General features: G+C 35.7%; 1 protein-coding gene and 1 pseudogene across 1 annotated transcript; one reads left to right on the top strand and one right to left on the bottom strand.

Moving 5' to 3' along the window:
* Nucleotides 1-4,931: 4,931 nt before the first annotated feature.
* Nucleotides 4,932-7,275, top strand: LOC113756125 (serpin-ZXA-like). Its single transcript, XM_027299921.1, has 2 exons — nucleotides 4,932-5,372; nucleotides 6,471-7,275. The coding sequence occupies exons 1-2, from the start codon at nucleotides 4,932-4,934 to the stop codon at nucleotides 7,230-7,232; spliced, it is 1,203 nt and encodes a 400-aa protein (XP_027155722.1). The 3' UTR covers nucleotides 7,233-7,275.
* A 1,665-nt stretch (nucleotides 7,276-8,940) lies between these two features.
* LOC113756120 lies at nucleotides 8,941-19,137 on the bottom strand (annotated as a pseudogene).
* Between the last annotated feature and the right edge of the window lie 1,171 nt (nucleotides 19,138-20,308).

Below are 20,308 nucleotides of genomic sequence, written 5' to 3'. Positions count from 1 at the left end.
TTTATGTCCATCCAGTGGAGGCAAAAGACCCACAAATTTTATTTTTAAATATTTTAAAAATATAATATATATGTATAAGCATGTGTGTATGTGTGTGTGTATATATATGTATAATATTAAAAATACCAAAAAAAGGATTAGATAAAATAAAAAAAATATAACCTTGTGTCTGCATAAAAAAAGTAAAACTTGTTTGTATGACTAAAAGTAAAACCTACTTGTATGACTAATGTTATGCCATAAGCGGAAACCCAACAAACCACTATAAATTTTGGTGATTATTTGCATAAAAGACTTGATGTCATCCCCCAAACAAATGATCGCAGTTGCGAGAACTCTTTTCCAGGGCACTAGCAAATGATATTTGTGAGTTTTGACTATCAAATCGAGTGTCTTTCCCCTATTTCTTTAGAATATCTTCAATGTGAAGCACAAAGTTTTAAAATTTCACCTCCTTTGTATTATTAAATTCCAAACTAACATCCATGTTCATCAACTTAAATTTGTAAGCTAACATAAGAATTTTTTTTTAGAAATTGCAAATTCACCTTGAGGGTCTCAACTTCCTTAAACAAGTGAAGAGAAAATCCAGTTTAGATATTCTTTTGGAGTTCAAAAAAGAGAAAAAAGTGCTGAAATTTTAAAAGCACACAATTTTTACATTGTAAAGAAAAAACTCGCAAGATTGCGTGGGCATTCGCCCGGACACTAACCCCCATTTGACCGCCCAAGGGTAATTCGGAAACACCTCGCCTCGAGAATACGACTTTCAAAACACGGCTTAAAACTTGAACAATAAAATCACTTATATTAAAACTTCTTTAGCCAATTGTACACACAGTATACCAAATCTAAAATAGTTAATTTCAATTTATTTTAGTGCAAAAAAAAAAATATTTTATCCCACTTTTGATGGAATTGTTTGGGGAAAAATGCACTTTTCATCCTCAAAGATTGGGTTGATGATCAATTTCGTCCTCAAAGTTTCACCAAGAATACATTTCATCCTCAAAGTTCCTGAATTTTGGCCAATTAGGGACAATTGACAGAATAACACTCAATTTGGACGGAAAGTTGCATGTGAGAAGTATGCTATGTTAGAACCAACAAAAAAGGGATAAAACCCATTCGGAAGTGCAGACTCTAGTGTTATAACTTTTGGATTCTAAATTTTGTACCATTGCTTTATTTTGTTTATGGTCCATATTCAGTAGGAGCCATGTTAAGGACCACTTCGAATGCACTTTTGACAAGCCTATGCCTCTTCTTTTTTGATCGTTTTAGTTGGTTATATTAATTTGTTTACAATATCCAATTTGGTTGCTATTTTGGATTGTTAAAATTTAAGGCAAAACTCTACCAACATTTTCCTTCTTACCTTATTGACATGTAAATCAACATGAAGATAAAAATCGCTGGTGGTTTTTTTATATAATGCCTATTTTAGGTTGGAACTGAAAATCATACCCATAAATAACTGGTAGTTTTTTCAAATGGACGAAAGCAACAAACAGCTGATAGTTTATGGGAAATAAAAGAAGGCCATAAAGAATCCCATGCATAGCTAGTATTTTTTTCATTTCTAGAAAAAGTAAAAAAAGAAGTTATAAAGAGGTGATAATTTTTGGACAAGATAAATGAAAGGGATAATTTCAGGAACCTCCCCCTGAGGTTTCTGACAATTTCACTCACCTCCCTTAGTTTTGAATAGGGAAATTTGCCAAATTGGTCCCTAACATTTACCAAAAACACTTTTTTAGTCCCTGACATATAAAATCAGCCAAAATGCTCCTTCACATTTAAATTGTGAGCCAATTTGGTCCTATTACTCGTTTTTGCTCATTTTTCCGGCTAAAAATAGCACGCCCCTCTCACGTGGTCATATTTTTAGGGGCAAAATCGGAAACACATTTCATTACCGGTTGAAAGTAAAAGGATAGGGACCACCACCAAAATACACATTTCACCTTTGGCTCTCAAATTACCCTTTCCCTTTGGCTCTCAAATTACCCTTTCAAGAAACCCTATTTGCATCCCCGAATTAACAAGCATATGGAGCCAAAGGTGATTTGAGAGTGAATGGACAATTTTGTTATAATCAATCTTGAAAATTGGACAATTCAACTTAAGAGTGAATGGTCGCCCTTAGATTGGAAAATGGAGAATTCACAAGCTTTATGCCCTGATCTGGCGAGAAGATTTCGCTGAATGAGTGAAGTTTTTTGTGGCATCCTGAATACTTTGTACACCTTCCATACATGATGCTTGAGCCGCCCCTTTTAGGCAAAGGAATCACACGAAAAGAAAGGCTAAGTTTCCTGGAAGGATCACATTTTCTTTACCAAACTTGCCAAGCTGGTCTCGGTGAAGTCGTCTTCCTCGGTGTGCAGGGGCGGCGGCGGCGGCGGCAGCAAGCTCAAGTGGCCGTCGCTGCTGCCAATAGAAGCGGTGGAGCGGAAGGAACAAGAGCTGGGATCGGTCAGAGTGTCGGCTTCGAGAGGGGAAGTTTGAGCAATGAGAATATTGCGAAACTCGTCTTCTAGGCGGGCCATGGCGATCTGGATCGCGCTGTTGGCCTTAGCAGAGTCGTCTGAGATGCTGGCGGATTCCATTGACCGTTGGATTTCATCCACGGATTGGAAGTATTTGTCGATCTCATATCGATCGCCGTCGAAGATGATTCTGTCCCTGGCGTCCTCGGAGGCTGTGGAGTCCCAGCGGAGGATGATTTTCTCAGCTGATGCAACAGCCACGGCGTCGTTTTCCGGTGGCTCCATAGAGGGTAAAGGGTAATTTGAGAGCCAAAGGTAAAATGTGTATTTTGGTGGTGGTCCCCTATCCTTTTACTTTCAACCGATAATGAAATGTGTTTCCGGTTTTGCCCCTAAAAATATGACCACGTGAGAGGGGCGTGCTATTTTTAGCCGGAGAAATGAGGAAAAACGAGCAATAGGACCAAATTGGCTCACAATTTAAATGTGAAGGAGCATTTTGGCTGATTTTATATGTCAGGGACTAAAAAAGTATTTTTGGTAAATGTTAGGGACCAATTTGGCAAATTTCCCTTTTGAATAATTACACTATTCTCCATTCATGCAGTAAAATGGCTATAATATCCTTCACTTATAGATAATTTCTAAAAAGCCTACAACTAAGACTAATCTTTCATTTTAAAACAACGGCTACCACACAAAACAAACTCTTATTCTCTCTTCGATCCTTTCTCTTATCTTTTCTCTCCTGTATTTCATAGTCCAATTTTTTTCTATAGTCGCCATCTACACAATCTAATACATCCCGAATCCTCATTATCATGGAAATAGATCCTCTTTCTTTTTTTTGCTTTCCTTTTTTGTAAGTATTATTGAATTGAAATTGCTAAACGACAAGTTGTCAAAGCATATTTATTGTCAAACTAAATGAAGATGAAAAGAATGGTGGTGATACAGAGTATAAACAAGAAAATAAAAATGATAACTAAAAAAGAAACATAGATTGAGGAAGATTACACTATTATACCAATTGTGCAAAAAAAAAAAAAAAGAATTTTGGTATATAAGAACTATAATCAAATTTGCCTAAAAACATAGAATGTGGTCTCTAATGTTGCTTTTGGTTGCTCCATGTTGGTATTCTTGGTGGGTTAGATTATTTTAGCATCAACAAGGTTGCATCCATTTTGATTATTTGAATAATGACATTGGTCAATTTAGATGCAAAATTCAGGCAAAAAAAAAATTGAAGATAAAGATTAGGTTGAATGCAAATGTTAATTGTCATAATTGATTTGCACAAGAAACTTTAGAGCTGCAAAGTTGGGCTTTCGAAATTATCAAAATATGAGGATTAAGTGTAAGTGGCTTATTGACTTCGTTAGGGTGGTAGTTATGCCGATTGCAATAGTTACAATGTGGAAGAAATTCATGAGTGAGTTTTCCCCCTTTCTAACTAGCAAAGGGGTAGTTTAGGGTTTTTAGGACAAATTTAGCATAGTGGGTTTATATTGTTACTGAAATGCTAATGGTAGAGAAGGTAGGTGTAATCTTTTAAATTAGAGGGGACCTACCTGCAATAGTCAAAAACCTTCTCTGAGGTTTCTGAAATTATTCCTAAAATTAAAGTTATAAACATTTGGTAGTTTCTATACAAGATAAAGAAACAACAACCTACCAGCTTTTTATGACTTTCCTCTATTTTTGCAAATAGGGTTTCCTCTATTATATATTTTTTTGATAGGTAAAAAATAAAAATTAAATTAAATTAAATGGGTTGGGCTAATTTAATGCATTTGGATAGATACTCAAATCCAAGTCATCTATAACCCATAAATAAGTGGATGTCGACCATTTATGTCAACCTTCTTGCCAGCAGATGACTAGATTTAGAATGGTGAGGGTGGCTAGAAATTTTTTTACGACTACAACAAGTAGAGGAGCGGAGAGGACAGAAATGAAGCAAGAACAGGTTTTACCCCTTTTTTTGTTGGGTGCAAAGTTGGAACTAACGGGTCATGCTTCTTACGTGCAGCTTTCCGTCCAAATGGAGTGTTATTCTGTCAATTGTTCCTAATTGGCCAAAATTCAGGAACTTTGAGGATGAAAAGTATTTTTGGTGAAACTTTGAGGACGAAATTGGTTATCAACCCAACTTTTGAGGATGAAAAGTGCATTTTTTCCGAATTGTTTGTCCTCCAAAGAATGGCAGAGAAATGTGTTTGAACTCAAGAACAAACAAATTTTCTGCGGTTCAGATCTGAAGCTACTTCAGCCGACAGATCTGTGCCGCTAATTGGGATCCATTGCTTGCAAGTCTTTACGCTACTTGGTCATACGATTTGCACGACAAGTCATCCTCAGGTATCCTCCAAAAAGCCCTACACTCAAAAAAAAACCTCTCATCACGCACAAGAGAAAAAAAGGAAAAAAAAAAACATGAATCCTTGTCTTCCTTTTGCTGCAAATCTTGTGCAAAGTAGCCTCCGCAGCAATGGGTTCTCGAAAAATATTGTGCTGTCTCCGCTGTCCTTGAACGCCATAGCAGCCATGCTGGCCACGGGATGTTCAGGACGCTCTCTGAAGCGTGTACTCAGCTTTGTTGGATGCGACGATTTGGAGCAGCTCAAGTCGATGTTTTCGCAGATGATGTCTATTGCAACTTCCTCCTCCTCCTCCTCCTCCCCTTCCTCCTCCGCCTGCAGTGGCATGAGTAATAGCTACCGTCGTTATCGAGGTTGTGGTGGTAGTAGTAGTCCTCCAAAGATCTCATTCGTCAATGGAGTTTGGGTGGATTCTCGTTTTCCCCTCAAGCCCTCGTACAAGGACTGTGTTACTAACGTCTTCAAATCAGATGCCAAAAACGTGGATTTCCAAAAAGTACGTGTTACTATGTGACTGGTCTTCTCTCTTCTGTTGCTGACTCTTGTATTTTATTTTTTTTTTTGGCTATTATGTTGGGACGAAAAGTAAAATAGTAGTTTGTTAGGGTTAGTGAATGGTGTACGATATTAGTATGATGAAAAGGGAGAATTCCCATCATCAATCTCATTTTTAAGGTGATTAGGTTGATGGAACTCATAGTGGGAAAGTAAAATAAATAAATAAAAAAGGGACAGGTACAAACTACAAAATTGTGGATAAGCGCATGTATGCATAATAGGCTGATATCTATATGTATAGAGATGTAAACGAGTCGAATCGAATCGAGTATTTCATGTTTGAGTTCTGTTCGTTAAGCGATTCGAACAACGTTCGTGTTCGTTCGTTAATTTTCGAACTCCAAACCTGTGTTCGTATTCGGTTCGTTAAGCAAAGTTTATGTTTGAATTCGAGTTCGTGTTCGACTCATTTAACATAAATGAGCCGTTCGCGAATATACTCGAAATACTCGAATCCAAATTATTTTAAACCTTAAATATGCCATACAAATCATTAATCATTCTAAAAAATAATTAAAGCACTAAGAGACTAAATTCTATTATTCATTAACTATATAACTAACATTAACATAAAAATAACAAATAAAACCCTCCAAATACAAAAGTCTAGCCATAAAATTAACCCTAAAATTTGTCAAATGATAATTATGTTCATGTTCGCAAACGTTCGTTAAAACTCGCGAACATGCTCGTGTTCGCTCGATTATTAATTGAAAAAAAAAAAATTCGTTCGAACTTGGTTCGTTTAAGATTTCGAACGAGTCTTTCACGAATACGAATGTGTCGAAACGAACTGAGCTACCGAACAGTTCGATTCGTTTAACAGCTCTATATATGTATGATAAGGGCATGTGTGCATATCTAGTTGATCAATTATGCTGTTTAATTACCTTTAGTACTGTTGATTACAAAAATCTGCCCAATTCCTCTTTTGTAACTTCGTGCATTAAGTCAATCAGTTAACCTATGAAAAACTATTCTTGCTGAATTTGTCTTGATAATGTTGTTTTATGTTGGACTCAACGATTTTGTGTAGGCCGATAAAGCCATCAAAGAAATTAACTCATGGGCAGACCTGCAAACGAATGGCCTCATAAAAGATGTTCTTCAACGTGGCCACATTAGCCCTGTTACCGCACTTATACTAGGAAATGCTCTTTACTTCAAAGGATATTGGGCAGATGAATTTGATATTACAAGGACTCGGAATCAGAACTTCTCCCTTCTCGGTGGAGACAAGGTTTCTGTTCCCTTCATGGGCATTTCAAGACATTATCTGTACGGATCATTTGATGACTTTAAAGTCATCGAGCTTCCCTATAAAAGCGGCAACATCGGAGACAAGAAGAGATTTTCAATGCAGTTGATCCTCCCACACAAGATAGATGGATTGCAGGATCTAGTATTGAAGTTCAATTCCGGGTTTATGAGCCCCCATTTCGAGCTTGAGAGAACACTTGTTGATGTCGTGCGGATACCCAAAATCAAATTCTCAAGCGTTCTTGAGGAAATTAAATTTCCATTCATGGAACAAGACATGGAGCTGACAGAGATGATTCATGCTAGAGATCCGCCTTTCATTTCAAAAATAATTCACAAAGCTTTTATCGAGGTGGATGAGAAAGGCACAGAGGCAGCAGCCGTCACTTTTAGTGCAATAGAGGGCTGTGCACCCGAAGCAATACAGCGAGAAATCAAGACTTTTGTAGCTGACCATCCTTTCATGTTCATCGTCAAAGAAGAGACATCTGGATTAGTCCTCTTCGTTGGAGCTGTAGTAAATCCCCTCCCAGAATGATCGAACATATATAATTGCTGGAGATTTATAGCAGTCAAAAGCATTAGGTTTATTTCGGAATCATTAATCTTTTAAGCACCCTTTTTCCCCCCTCTCTCATTTAGGCACCAGAATGGTTGTATTTTGATTATGTATTAATTATGAGTATTGCTACAAATTATGAAAAGAATTTCGGGAGTGTCTAAGTTATACAAGGCTACGGTGTACATTCATCACGTAATAACACTAAAGACTCCTTCACGTAGGCTGTCAAAGCTCTGTCATGCAAAAACCTCCATTGATCAAGTTGATCAGGAGACCGGGTAATAGGCTCTGAATCGGGCTCCTCCCATTACACTATGTCTCCTGTCTCAATACATATTAGATGATTGCTATTTGTCAACTAATTTCTTGAATAACTGAGCATAATATATACGGGAAAAAGCAAAACTCGAGCAATTCTAATTACCATCAAAAGAAAAAGATTTTCACTTTCAATTCTCAAATATGAAGAAAAAAACCTCAATATAATAAAAACAAGTTCAATCGGAATCCAAAGACATTGCAATTCACGAAGTTCAATAAGTAATCGATAATTCACGATCAAGAGTATGGTACTCTTTGTAGAAGTGGTACTTGTAACAATCCACATATGGTCAAAAATAAAAATCTCTATTTGACAGGACTTCTTCTTCCTATACCTATGAATTCCATTAGATCCAAAAATGATACTTGAGATCGAGATTGTCCTCAGGTTGAGGTTTGATGGAATTGAGTTCGTTGAGATGTATGTCTACACAGGCTGTAATCCTCTTTTATGTTGAGAGTTGAGCGTTGCAAGTAACTAGAGCAAAGGGCTTATCTTTTGTTTCTATTAAAGTCGTGAGTTCGTTGTAATCGGTCTATATCTCCACGTCCTTGCACAGCTCGGCTTATTCTTCGAGCCTTGCTTCTCCCTTCCCACTCTTTCTAGTAATGCTACTTAAGATGGGAGTACTATATTTACTTTGATACAATAGGAAAATTTCCAATTGGCTGCCGGGCTGAGCAACCCAACAGTTTAAAAAAAAAAAAATTGCTTTGCCTATCACGCTGATTAGGCCGGCAGGTATAGTTCTATATTACTTCATGTTAGGTCAACATTTTTACGATTTTTTTTAACAATAAACAAAGGAATTAACCCAAACAAACGGTCTCATAAAAAGTATCTTTCAACCTCAACATATTAAACTTTTTTTAACACAATGTCTTTAATTAAATCATTTATTTTTTGCCCCATGAAGTATTACCATGTACTTTTACATTGTCCCGTACGTCCAAGCTCTTAAACCCATCGAAATTAATTCCTGGAAACAATAGAGAGCTGTAGCAGGCAAAGCTTGTTCGATTCTCAGAAGGTTCCAACTTTGAAAACAAAGGGGTGAAATTTTGACTACTGTTTTGTATACAGTAAAGGAATCAATATATCTGGATTTTAATGAATGTTAATATCTGGATTTTGTATACAGTAAATGAATGTTAATATCTGGACTTTACAAGGAAAACCACATTAGAATATAAATTTATACTACAGATATCAAATTTGCGATCGAAGCAAGTTCCTAATCATTAACCCGGGCAACAAAAGTTAGAAGAACCATGATGATGATTAATTAATTAGCAGACCTCGTCACTCCTGACTTATCCTTAGCTTGAAAACCCAGAAGCCATGCTTTCATGGGTGATTGACTCACTTTCTTTGGAAAACCAACATCCCGAGCAAAGCTATGAAACGACTAGCAATGCCAACGAGGATTAGAACTGCTATACTAATTAAGTGTCCAGTCATGGAGATTATATCCCACATCTTTGAGTGCACTACAGCGAGTCATGATGCACACACCATAGTACCTGATAATTAACCAAAATTTTATGATGAGACATATTTCTCTCTGGTTCACAAGTCACAATGTTATAATTCCTAAGAAGACATGCATATGTGTTAGTTAAATCCATTCATTTGAGAGTTAAACTCAACCTGGTTATTTAGCTGCATTAAACTCAACTTGGTTATTTAGCTGCATCTCTTCTATCTGTTTTTTTATTTTCAGTTCTAGATCTCATCTGATAGGGTTTGCATTTTAGTGAACATGTGTAACATAATTACTTTAGGGATTATTAGAACTATGTAGACAAATTTCTTCTAGAATTACAGTCATATCAAGAGATATAAGACTTGCAAAATTGAGACTAGCTGCAGTTTTCACGTTTTATGCACTAAAGCAGGCATCAAGAATTATAATCGATGGAAGTCTTAACCTTGTATGGAAGGACCATACCTTTCTGCATTTTGAGTAACAAATGCTTCTAAAGCCCACTTTGGATAACACAAGTTAGCTATAAGCTTATACACTTTATTATCTTTGGTTGTAGTTGCAATAAGAGTCAAAACCACAGAAAGAAACACTGAACACTGCAAACGGTCAAAAAATAACAGGTCAAATTGAAGAAATCAAATTTAGAACAATTCAAAGAAAGGTCATACGTTGAAAGATAGATAACAGGCTTGATGGCTACGTTAAATAGGTCTACTGTATCCTTAGCAGCAAAATGAGCCAGGCTAGAAATTCCTGAAGCACTTTCTCGCCAGTATTGTAGCCTGTCCAGTGAAAATGATCTCAAAGCCACGATTTTGCATAAAAGAGCTGAAATTAGACAAAAAGTAGAATACAGTGAGCTATAATGAGAAATTTTGCAGAATTTGTCCCATATGTGCACCTATTACCATGAAGTCTAGTCATACTTCGGGACATATCTCAGTACCGAAGAATTGCAACTTCTAACTCTTGTGAGGCAATTGAAATGGCCAGTAAAGCAAGAACAATATTAACATGGAATAAGAGGTAGTTGGTCCTTTCAACTTACAAACAGCAATAATAGTATAATTGTAACCATGCAGTCCGAACTGATAATCGCTTTCTTTGCCAAGTATTCCCAAGCTGGCCTCAGCAAGTAACAGAATGAGATAATCTATAGCTTGCATTCTGGCTTCACGTAATCGTTGCTTTCCAACCCTGAGATCAGTATGTCCGTGAGTAACATCACAATGTGTGCTTGGTGAAGTATAAAGAAATTTAATCAATTTTCTAAATATTAAGACATTTAGCAAGTTCCAAATGTTAAGACATGTATAAAGGGCCAGCAAACCCTTCACAACTAACAGGAATTTGCTTCTGAACCAAAAGATTTAATCAAGAAAGGATGTCGTATCAACCAAACTTTTCAATCCTACCTTAAGTAGCTATATACAACTAATGCAGGAAGATCACGTATTCAAAACTTTGGTGGAGAGCTCAAACTCAATATTTGATTTTTGTCCTTTTATTGGGAAAGTTCCGGAACTTTTTCGAATTTATGTTGTCTGCTACGTAAATCAGTATGCAAGTTTGTTATTTTACTCTTTGCCAGCCATATAGAGAGCTTTCTTCACTTTCAAGGTGCAAGAAAAGCTTCCTTATCAGACAACAAAGAAGGAGATCAGTCGGCAGTTTGATGCAATAAGGTACAGGCAGGACAGACTCTAGTAGATGTGCCAAAAAAAGAGCTTTCCGGACGTGCTCAAATCATGATGAGGAGTTCACAGTTTCAGCACATGTAAATAACTTCTCTTCATGCAAGGTAAGGCCTAATATTTCTCACTGTTCCCCCTTCCCTCAGTCTCCTGCTTATTCAAATTTGGCCTGTTTTATCCGGGCTGAGTGGGTTTCATGAAAGTCAATTAACGTCGAAGAAGATTGATGAAATTTTGTTATGTACCTTCCAAGGAAGTACTTATATTGTAGAACCACATTGGGAGTTCTCCGCTCTGACAAATCCTTTGACCGCAAGAAACGGTGCCCCATAATACTTTTCTGCCGTTCCATGTTAGACTTCGCATCGTGCCACATTTCCCCAGCAAAGGATTGTTCCTTGTTTCTAATTTCAGGAGAATTCTCATGATTACCAAATTGTATATTTGATGGAGATGCAGTAACGCCAGCAGAATACTGTTGCATGTCAGAAGGCACAGGATAACCATTGTAAAGCATCCATCTTATAGGGAGCTCTTCGTGACTCAAAATGAAGCTTGTGTCTGGTTTGACTATTCCCTCCGAAACATCTATGAAGTACTCCGGGGGATTAACTCTGTCAGGAACTCGGATGTCAAGGCTGGTGAAGTAGTCTTCAACTGTGCTGACTGAACCATGATAGACGGTGAGACCAGCTTTTGATAGAAGTATCAAGTCATCAAACATCTTGAATAAGGTGTGGCTGAAACCAGAATATAATCAATGAAAATTAGGAGAATAAAAGTATCCAAACAGTCGTACCAAATAGAAAAAAAATGGAAAAACTGATGCCCTCGTAATTTGAGATTTCTAGGACATTTTGTTAATAACTAAACTACTTCGTCAACATGGGAGCTTCTGCTCCAAAGCAGTCCGCAAATGTTCCTCGGATGCAATTGTCTGATTTTCGTTTGCATATTCCATAAGAATAATGCTGTAGAAGTTCCTAAATGTACGCTAAAGATTCTTAATAGCATGAGCAAATGAGTTGGAAGTAAAGAAATCGTTACCATAGTGATACATGACAAACAAGTCCAACCAAAAGAAAAAAAGAATTACCATCAAGTATTCATAAGATTGATGTAGTTACCTTGGTTGGTGAACAGCCATGCAGATGTTGACCCCCTCAAGAGCTTCCCGTCGAAGTGCTGAAAGAAGTAGCTGGGAAGTTGAGCTGTCCAACCCAGATGTTGGCTCATCTAGAAAGAGAAGTGAAGGTTCCATTACCAACTCCAGACCAACATTAACTCTTTTCCTTTGATCTCCAGATATTCCTCTCATTTCTACTGTTCCAACAAGTGAATCACGAACTGCTTGCAACCCCAGAGACTCAATAACCCTCTCAACTATAAGAACCTTATCTGGCTTTGGTAAGTCTGCTGAAAGCCTTCAATGATTTTAAGAAGTACAGAACAGTTAAATAGTGAAATTTTAAGCTGCAGGAGTTGCTATTAGCATTAGAAAGGCAATGGAGAGATAATGAAGATGAATAATTACAAAAGTTTCATGGTTTGTTGCAATTTCACATGTCAGATTATTGACAAGCCAATTCTCCCAAAAAAAAGTAATAACAGTAACAATAGTAATGCAATTAATTATACACGTTTCCAACACAAAAATGTTTCAAGGCAATTTTGCCTTGATGCATCAGATACTCTTCGAGCTGGACGACAAATTAGCCTCTATAAACCACCTAAACTGTTTCTGCTCCTGATGGTTTCAATTATTCTTAATCAAAAATATTGAGACAAGAAATTTTTGTTTAGATGTTATACAGAAAAACAACCATAGGGTGCAAGAGAATTGGATATCACATACCTGCATCTTGCACTGAACCACAAGTTCTCCTCCACAGTCAAATTTCCATGCACAATATCATCCTGAGGAACAAAACCAACAATTTTGTTATATGAATGGATTGATTCTGTCTTTCCATTTATAAGAATCAAACCATTTACTTTGCTGCCAACTGCTTTTCCTGCCAGGGCAGAGAGAAAAGTTGTTTTTCCAGACCCTGACGGGCCCATTACAGCTGTAATACGGCCAGGCATAATCTTTCCAGTAATGGACCTCAAAATATGTTTGTTTTTCCCTTTCATTCCTTCCAGAATAACAGTTAAGTCTCTAAAAGCAATCTCAATAATAGGTCTTTTTCTCATATTTGTAACGACAGCCAATTGAATTACTCCTGGGAAGGTTAAATTTCTGGTCTGCTGCTGCTGAGCTTTCTCTTTCTCAAGTTGTGAATAAGCATACTTGAAGATTTGGCTCTCAGTACGTAATTCTTTTTCCTTTGTGGCTTTTGATTTGCTATTTCTATCTTCCACCCTGAAACTTGAGAAACTATCAGAATGGTCTTCAGTTTCATGCATCATTCTCATGAGATCATCCCCTTCTACTTTCTTCCCTTCAGATGAAGCACGGGATTGCTCTGATGCACCAAAAGTAATAGCATCCATGGCAGGATATAACTCCTTATCTACTCCAAGTTCCGCTATGTTCAATGTCATAACATTCTCAATTTCCACGCTGACTTTCCTGCTAGAGAATCTCGGAGATATTTCAGTACGCAATTGAGCTGCATGCTTTTTAGCTGCATCCCTAGCAGCTTTCCACCTATCACGCACTTGAACCTTGTCTCTTACACGTCTCGCTGCTGCTTCCCTGGACTTGGCCCTTCTCCTCTCTCGAATTGTGATGGATTGGTCAAAGCAATTATAGACAATAAAAAGAAGAATACTCAAACCAGCCTGCAATTATGATAAATAAGTTTTTTTTTTAGTTGTAGATTCAATAGCGAAAGAATACAGGGACTTTGAGGCGATGGCCGGGCAAGCAAAATCTTTCACCAATCAGAATGCAGGTGCTGCCCAAGGCTCAATGACGGATATTATAAATGCTTAAACAGTTAATTGTGATAGAATGTGATCCTAACAAGTCGCCAAGACTACAAGTGCCCCGACAATCAGAAAGCAAAGCCAATAACAACGGAGATGCTGAAACATGAGCTCTCTGGCATCTTCAGGACAGCTACTATAGCTGTAGCAGTATCTAACTTGAAACTGTTAAGCTCACTCTCACCTTCTAAAATGATTCATGTACAAGTCAGAGTAAAAGAACCTCCCGCATTTGACTTCCCCTAAAAGACAAAGGACCCAACATAGTCAAGAAAAGGAACAACTTACTACAAGCATTAGTCCATGTACATGAATATTTTGATTTGCTGTATTTGGACCACATGTAGCCAACTTGAAGCATTCTGCAAGTTTAATTTGCAAGACATCACTCCACTGAGCAATGATTTTTAGAAAAAAAAAAAAAACTTATCACAATCTGGGTCAGACTTTATTCTGAACTTACGTTTCTCAGCTGTAGAACCCCTAGGACAGTAATTCCTGGATTTTCAAGAGAACATAGTTGTATATCAACTCCAGCAATATAAAACTTTATAACAAGAATAACTGGAATATTAAGAAATCATAGGCACCAATTACTCAAATATCATCGTTACTGCTGATAATCAGGTACACATCTACTTACAAAACAATAGTGCAAATCATAGTTGTCGGAAACTGCATCTTGCATGTGCTTCTCCAAAATAGATTTCAAAGTATAGGACAAAAATTGTGATAAACTTATGCTTCATGCTTAAAATTCTTAGTAATCATGTTTAGAAAATCAAATAACTTTACAGAATTAGTTGAGAATTTTTTGAAACTAATCCATTAATTGGAGTTGATCTTTAATGGGAAAATGGGAGCATAACTTTCTTTTAGTATTTCACTTGCATATCTAGTTTGCCATTCCATTAAATGTTTCAAAGCATATTCTATATTTCCATTCCAAAACTATTTCATGCTTCCAAATAATTTTTTTTTTTTTTTAAAAAAAAACTAGCTAGAATTCAAATTACAGGAACGAAAGACAAGCATTGTGGATAAAGGATCAACATAGTACCCACTGCTGCAAGCTTTTTGCTCTGTAGTGGTTGGACAATATGATCCTGCTGGACAGAATATGCCACTACTAAAGTGTAAATCTGACCACGTATTTGCCCCACCACAGGTGTGATTCAGCTGTCCAGGTGGTAATTGGTAATCATACCTGAAGAAGACCATCAATAATCTTAAATGGAGAACAAGATAGAGAAAGAAAGCCTGTAAGAATTGTTGGAACAAGAATCAGAACTTACGGATCACAGTTGCCAGTAGTCATATTAAGTGTAGCTAGTGGACAGTATGAACCCAACGGGCATGCTTCACAAGCACAAAAAGATCATATGAGAAAGCTTCTTACTCTTTAGCAATCAAAGAATAAATAATTTTGGAGCTTAATGTTGTAAACAAGCATCAAAACTCGTTCAATAATTAGCGCAGGCGGACAGAGCATCAACTACATCTTATCCTGGTACAAAGAAAGGAGGCACTGTAGGAGCGCCATGGAAGAAGTAAGAAGTCAACACAGAACGAGTGATTAAGTTCTTGAAATAGAAAATTGCAGGTTTGAGGGATGTTTCCAAACACAGCCTATATTTAGGAATACTTGAAGTGCAATGGATAGTTCATCCAATAATATCACGAATGATCGACTGCGCAGTTGGTTTCGACTAAGATACATGGGTAGGAAGAGGAAAGGAATGAGAAAGGCTATAAAGGAAACTCTGGTTGAACAAGAACTCGACTTTTTGGAAGAATGTTAAATGCATAAACATGCATGGTCGCTGATAAAATGTACCGGATGTTAATGGCGTTATACAATGCTAAATCAAAATTCTTAGTAAATTAAAACAAGAATAAACAGCATTGCTAGTGTCAATGTGGAAGATTACTCTAAATTCACTTAAGGTTATAGAAGAAGTACGCGCTAACATTTCTTAAGATTGCTTCAGAAAGAAGCTTAAAGTCAAAAGAGTTAAGAAAATGAGTCTCATTTATCATCTCTGCAGGAACTATAGGAAGTTGCAATTATGGGAAAAAAAACTTTAAAAGAATTCATGTACTAGAATAATAGAATGTTCTTGTGTGCTTACGTATCATGCAAGTGAGGCCACGAGGGCAGAAAAAACCGGCACAGCAGGATTGACAGTCGAGAGTTCTGGCTGGTATGCCCTGAAAATCTGTTAGATCAACCCGGTGATCTGAGTTAGCTCGACATGCCCATCCAGGCTCACAACCAGGAACCCAGGAGGTGGTGTTACAGTTGTTGTTAGGTTTCGTGCTTTGGATTCCGAAAGACAAACTCAAAGGTTGGATGCCATTCAAGTAAGCTTTTATCTCGGCAGCTGTGCACAGTCGCTGACTGATATCTCCTGTCGAGCATTTGAGGGTCAGTATCTAGAGATGGACTTTCTGGCATTGGAAACTGCAAATCCCCCTAGTAGGATTAATTCTTCAGTGATCTACCTCCAGCACCATGTATTTTTTCCGTTATTTGTACCGGCAGCTAAAGCTACGGGAGAGTGTTAAAACTTAAAAGTTTTTTTAGGCCAACACTTTTTTTTGTTTAAGGGGAGCCTCTAAACCTTACTAGCACGAGGAGAAAGGAGAAAGATATGAAAGCCGAATCACTGCAGGGTTGTTATCAAGTCGAGTCGAGTTCGAATAGTATATTACTCAAACTCTATTTCAATAAAACTATTCGAACTGGAATTCGAGCTCAAATTTAAATTTATTTTACCTTTCTCAAGCTCGACGTTGAATTTGACCAAATTGAACTCAATCGAGTGTAATTGAGTTCAATCAAGTTTTTAAACTCAATTTTTTAATAAATTTCATAATTTTATAATACATAATTATAAATTATATTATAAATATACTACTCGATAAGATTCTATGAGTACTCGAATTTTATTTTATTTCTTGAACTCGATTCGATTACCTTATCAAGTAATTTGAACTCGAACCAAACTACTCGCAAGTCCGAATTGAGTAGTTTAATTAATTTACACCCCTAATCTCACAATCACAAGCAAAGGGGAAATATATTTTAAAAATAAAACTAAAATATAAAAGGAAGCTTAAGTGTCGAACGACCTCAAGAATACCAGAGTCTGGCTATATACTACACTTTGACATTTTATGACTTTAAATTGAGTTCCCTCTATTTAATGGCTTTTTGATGAAATAATTTTACCACTCCAAAGATCACCACATTTTAAGGAATCACTACATTCATTGGCCAACTTTGTAATAACGATGTCCATCACAAGCCTCACAAGTTGGGAGTTATTCAATTCAAATCAATTGATATAATTCTTATATTTTTTTATATAAGTTTGTGCAAATTGGGTTTAATTCAAATTTCTTAGATTTAATTTGAATTTGTCAATTCGTATAAGTAAATTAGTATAAATTTTATAATTACACCGAAACTGAACTAATTTACATTAAATGTGTAAAGAATTGGATGAACAGAGAAGATCAAAACTTAACTTTGGAAAAGGATTGGATTGGGTGATAAAATAGAAAGAATTATAAGTAGGAGGTCCTCATTACCCACTTACCGAAAAACCAAAATAAAATTGATGAAGAAACTTTAAAACTCAATAATACTACAAATTAACCCACAACTAATCGATTGAAAGAAACTCAAGTATAGAAAGGGCCTGATTTTTATTTTTAATTTTCAAATTTATTCGCATTAACAACTGGAAGTGTATATTTTCTAGTGTCATATTAGTAATTTTGATAAACGTGATCAATTCCTAAACAGCGGATTTTTTTTTTTAAAAAAAAAAAATACACCTTCTGTTCTAATCTGGATTCCAGATCAAATAACCAATTGCATAGTATTTCGGAAGGAATTTTTTAAGCATTAGTTAAAAAAGTAACCGACAATATCAAATTCCATTCTATCATCCCCTGAATAGTTAATAGGGTTAAATGTGCTAAGCCCCCTTAAACTCTACCAATAGTTGTGCTTTGTTTCCTTGAATTCATTAAATGAGCAATTTGCCCCCCTATTTGATATTTTAAGGCAAAAGTGTCCTTACTATTTTATTTTATTTCTTTTTTGTTTATTCATCCCCTTGTTTTTTCTCTTCCACTACTTTTTTATTTTTATATTTTCTTTTCTTACTATTTTCTTTTTTACACTTCTTTATGTCACTATTTTGTTTCACTTTTCTATTATTATTACTAATTTGTTTACTTATTATAATATTGTAATTATCTTTTACTTATAATTTCATTCTTATTTTATATATTTACACAATTAGAAATTCAAGACAAACTATTAGCGTTAAAAAACTGATATATGCCTGTCATAATCAAAAAATATATATTATTAGTAATTTAATTATTTAAAAAGATATTAGTAAACTAGAACTTTAAATTACTTAATATTTAAAAAAATATCCCAAAAAATAATGTAACTAATATTTTTATTCATTTTTATGTATAATTGATTAACTACTATGTTATTATGATCTGAATTTGTTACCGTTGTTAATAAAAATTAATTTATTCTAAACTCTAAATGTATTGATAGAAATAATATATGAAATAATCTATGCGCATATTTGTGATCATTATAATTTCCAATAACAAAAAGTAAAAAAGATAGAAATAAATAAAGAATAAGTCTAAGAAAACAAAAACTAATATATAGATAATAATAACAAAGAGAAGACGTAGTAGATCACATGCGAGAAGAAAAAAAATTTAAAAAAAAAATATAAAGAAAAGGGACAAGTAGAAAAAGCACAAAAAAGGAGAAAAAAGAATAAAACAATAATTTAACATGGAATGGGCACTTTCATCCTAAAACATAATTACATAATATAGGAGAGCAAAGTGCCTATTCATTGATTTTGGGGTAAACATGCGACTAAAGGTAAAGTTCGTGGGGATTTAACGCTTTTAACCCTAGCTAATAATAATCTGAATTGCAAACTCCTCAATTTCTTGATATCAAGAACTAGCACACCCAGAAGTCATATATACCTCTGATTTTGGTAATGCAGTTAGCCATAAAATCCAAATTGTTGGAAAAATTAAACGCCCTGTTCCATTCATCTTTCCTAAAAAAGCAAAACAACCCACAAACCAAAATCATAAGTACTAGTAGTACAAAATAGAAATCCAATAAAAAAGGAAACTACAAAAGGAAACCAATATATAATGCTAGTAAAATAACTTACGCATCCTTAATACAGTCGATAGGATTGTTAGCAGATTGAGTAGAAAGCAAAGAAGTCGATGCTGGACAAATTCTGAGTTATGTACCGGAAAATCTTTTCCACTTCCATAGGTGTAGTAGTCATCAAAGTTCTGGCAATGTACCATCTGCACCCACCTTAACTGCAAAATTCCAACTACTAAAACCGCCAATGCCGTCATCCTACGAGTACTAAATGATTTGAGACCTTTTCTGGGTACTTTTTCTCTGCTCATTTTTCAAAATTGCTCTCGCTTCTTTCTTTCAATAGGGACGGAATTCTGAAAATCTAAGTCAATCCCACTTGATAAAATGGATAAGGGTCTGATCCGAGAGGGAGAAAGAGCAGCCAGCCGAAGAGTAATGATGGTATGAATGTATAAATGGGAGGAAAAGAAAAGGATCCAAAGATCGAAATGGGAGGTAAGAAGAGGGGAAACAGGAGAACTTAGTCCTAATTAATTCGCTGGTATTTAAATGGAATTTAGGCCTGGTTCTTGTTAGTATAGCAAGTACGCAAGTAACTGTATCGTTTTCATCTCAGTTGCTCTTTAATTTGCTAATCTTCCATGTGTTCTGCTGTAAATTAATTCGGGTGGCAGATTTTACTGCGAGCAGACAAGAGGAGATTGTTTTGACTTACAAGTAAGTAATACTTTACAGCAAACTTTCAGCATTCTTTGAGATTCGCGGGGGTAGTAATATTGCATGCACATGGGACGATCTGCATTTACAAAGTCTAAAGATTGCAGCCAACTGGACAAATCTTGATTATTATCCTATATACGTGCTGAGCAACAAGAAATAAATTACAGATTGGAGAACTTGATATCAAGAAAAAAAACAACGAGATCAAGAAGCTTCGACATTTCTTTTCGTTATTTTTTTTTTTCATTTTATTTGAGAAATGGGTTGCGTTTCCACCATATTTAATCCGTTGCCTTAAGGTACAAGGACCATCCGATGCTACTTTGAGTATTTATTCATAATGACAAATGAACTTCAGAATTCACCCGGCTGAAACACATATCACTTGCCTGATTATAGTGTAAATAAGGCTAATCAAATCAAATACTTTAGTGTTTAAATTTATTTGATTATTTTAATAAGTTTAAAATTTTATTCAAACTTGACTTGTTTAGCTAGTCGTCAAAGGGAACTTAAACGAGCTTTTCTTTGAATTTAAAATCATTAAATAAAAAAAAACTTTCAAACGTGGTTTCACTAATTAGCGCCAGCGGATCAAGTTCGAATGAGTTCTTATAAAGTCAAGTTCAATTCAAGTATCGAGTAACTTGGTTCATCTTGTAACTCTAACTTGAACCATAAGTTTCCTTTACTTTACTAAAAATC

This window comes from Coffea eugenioides, chromosome 2 (assembly GCF_003713205.1).
Source record: "Coffea eugenioides isolate CCC68of chromosome 2, Ceug_1.0, whole genome shotgun sequence".
Taxonomy (NCBI): Eukaryota; Viridiplantae; Streptophyta; class Magnoliopsida; order Gentianales; family Rubiaceae; genus Coffea; species Coffea eugenioides.
Note: the sequence above shows the minus strand (reverse complement) of the source record. Positions and strands in the feature narration are given on the sequence as shown.

Coding starts and splice junctions, on each gene's coding strand:
- LOC113756125 (XM_027299921.1), top strand. CDS start 4,932: ATGAATCCTTGTCTTCCTTTTGCTGCAAATCTTGTGCAAAGTAGCCTC. Junction 5,373..6,470: donor AAAACGTGGATTTCCAAAAA/GTACGTGTTACT, acceptor GATTTTGTGTAG/GCCGATAAAGCCATCAAAGA.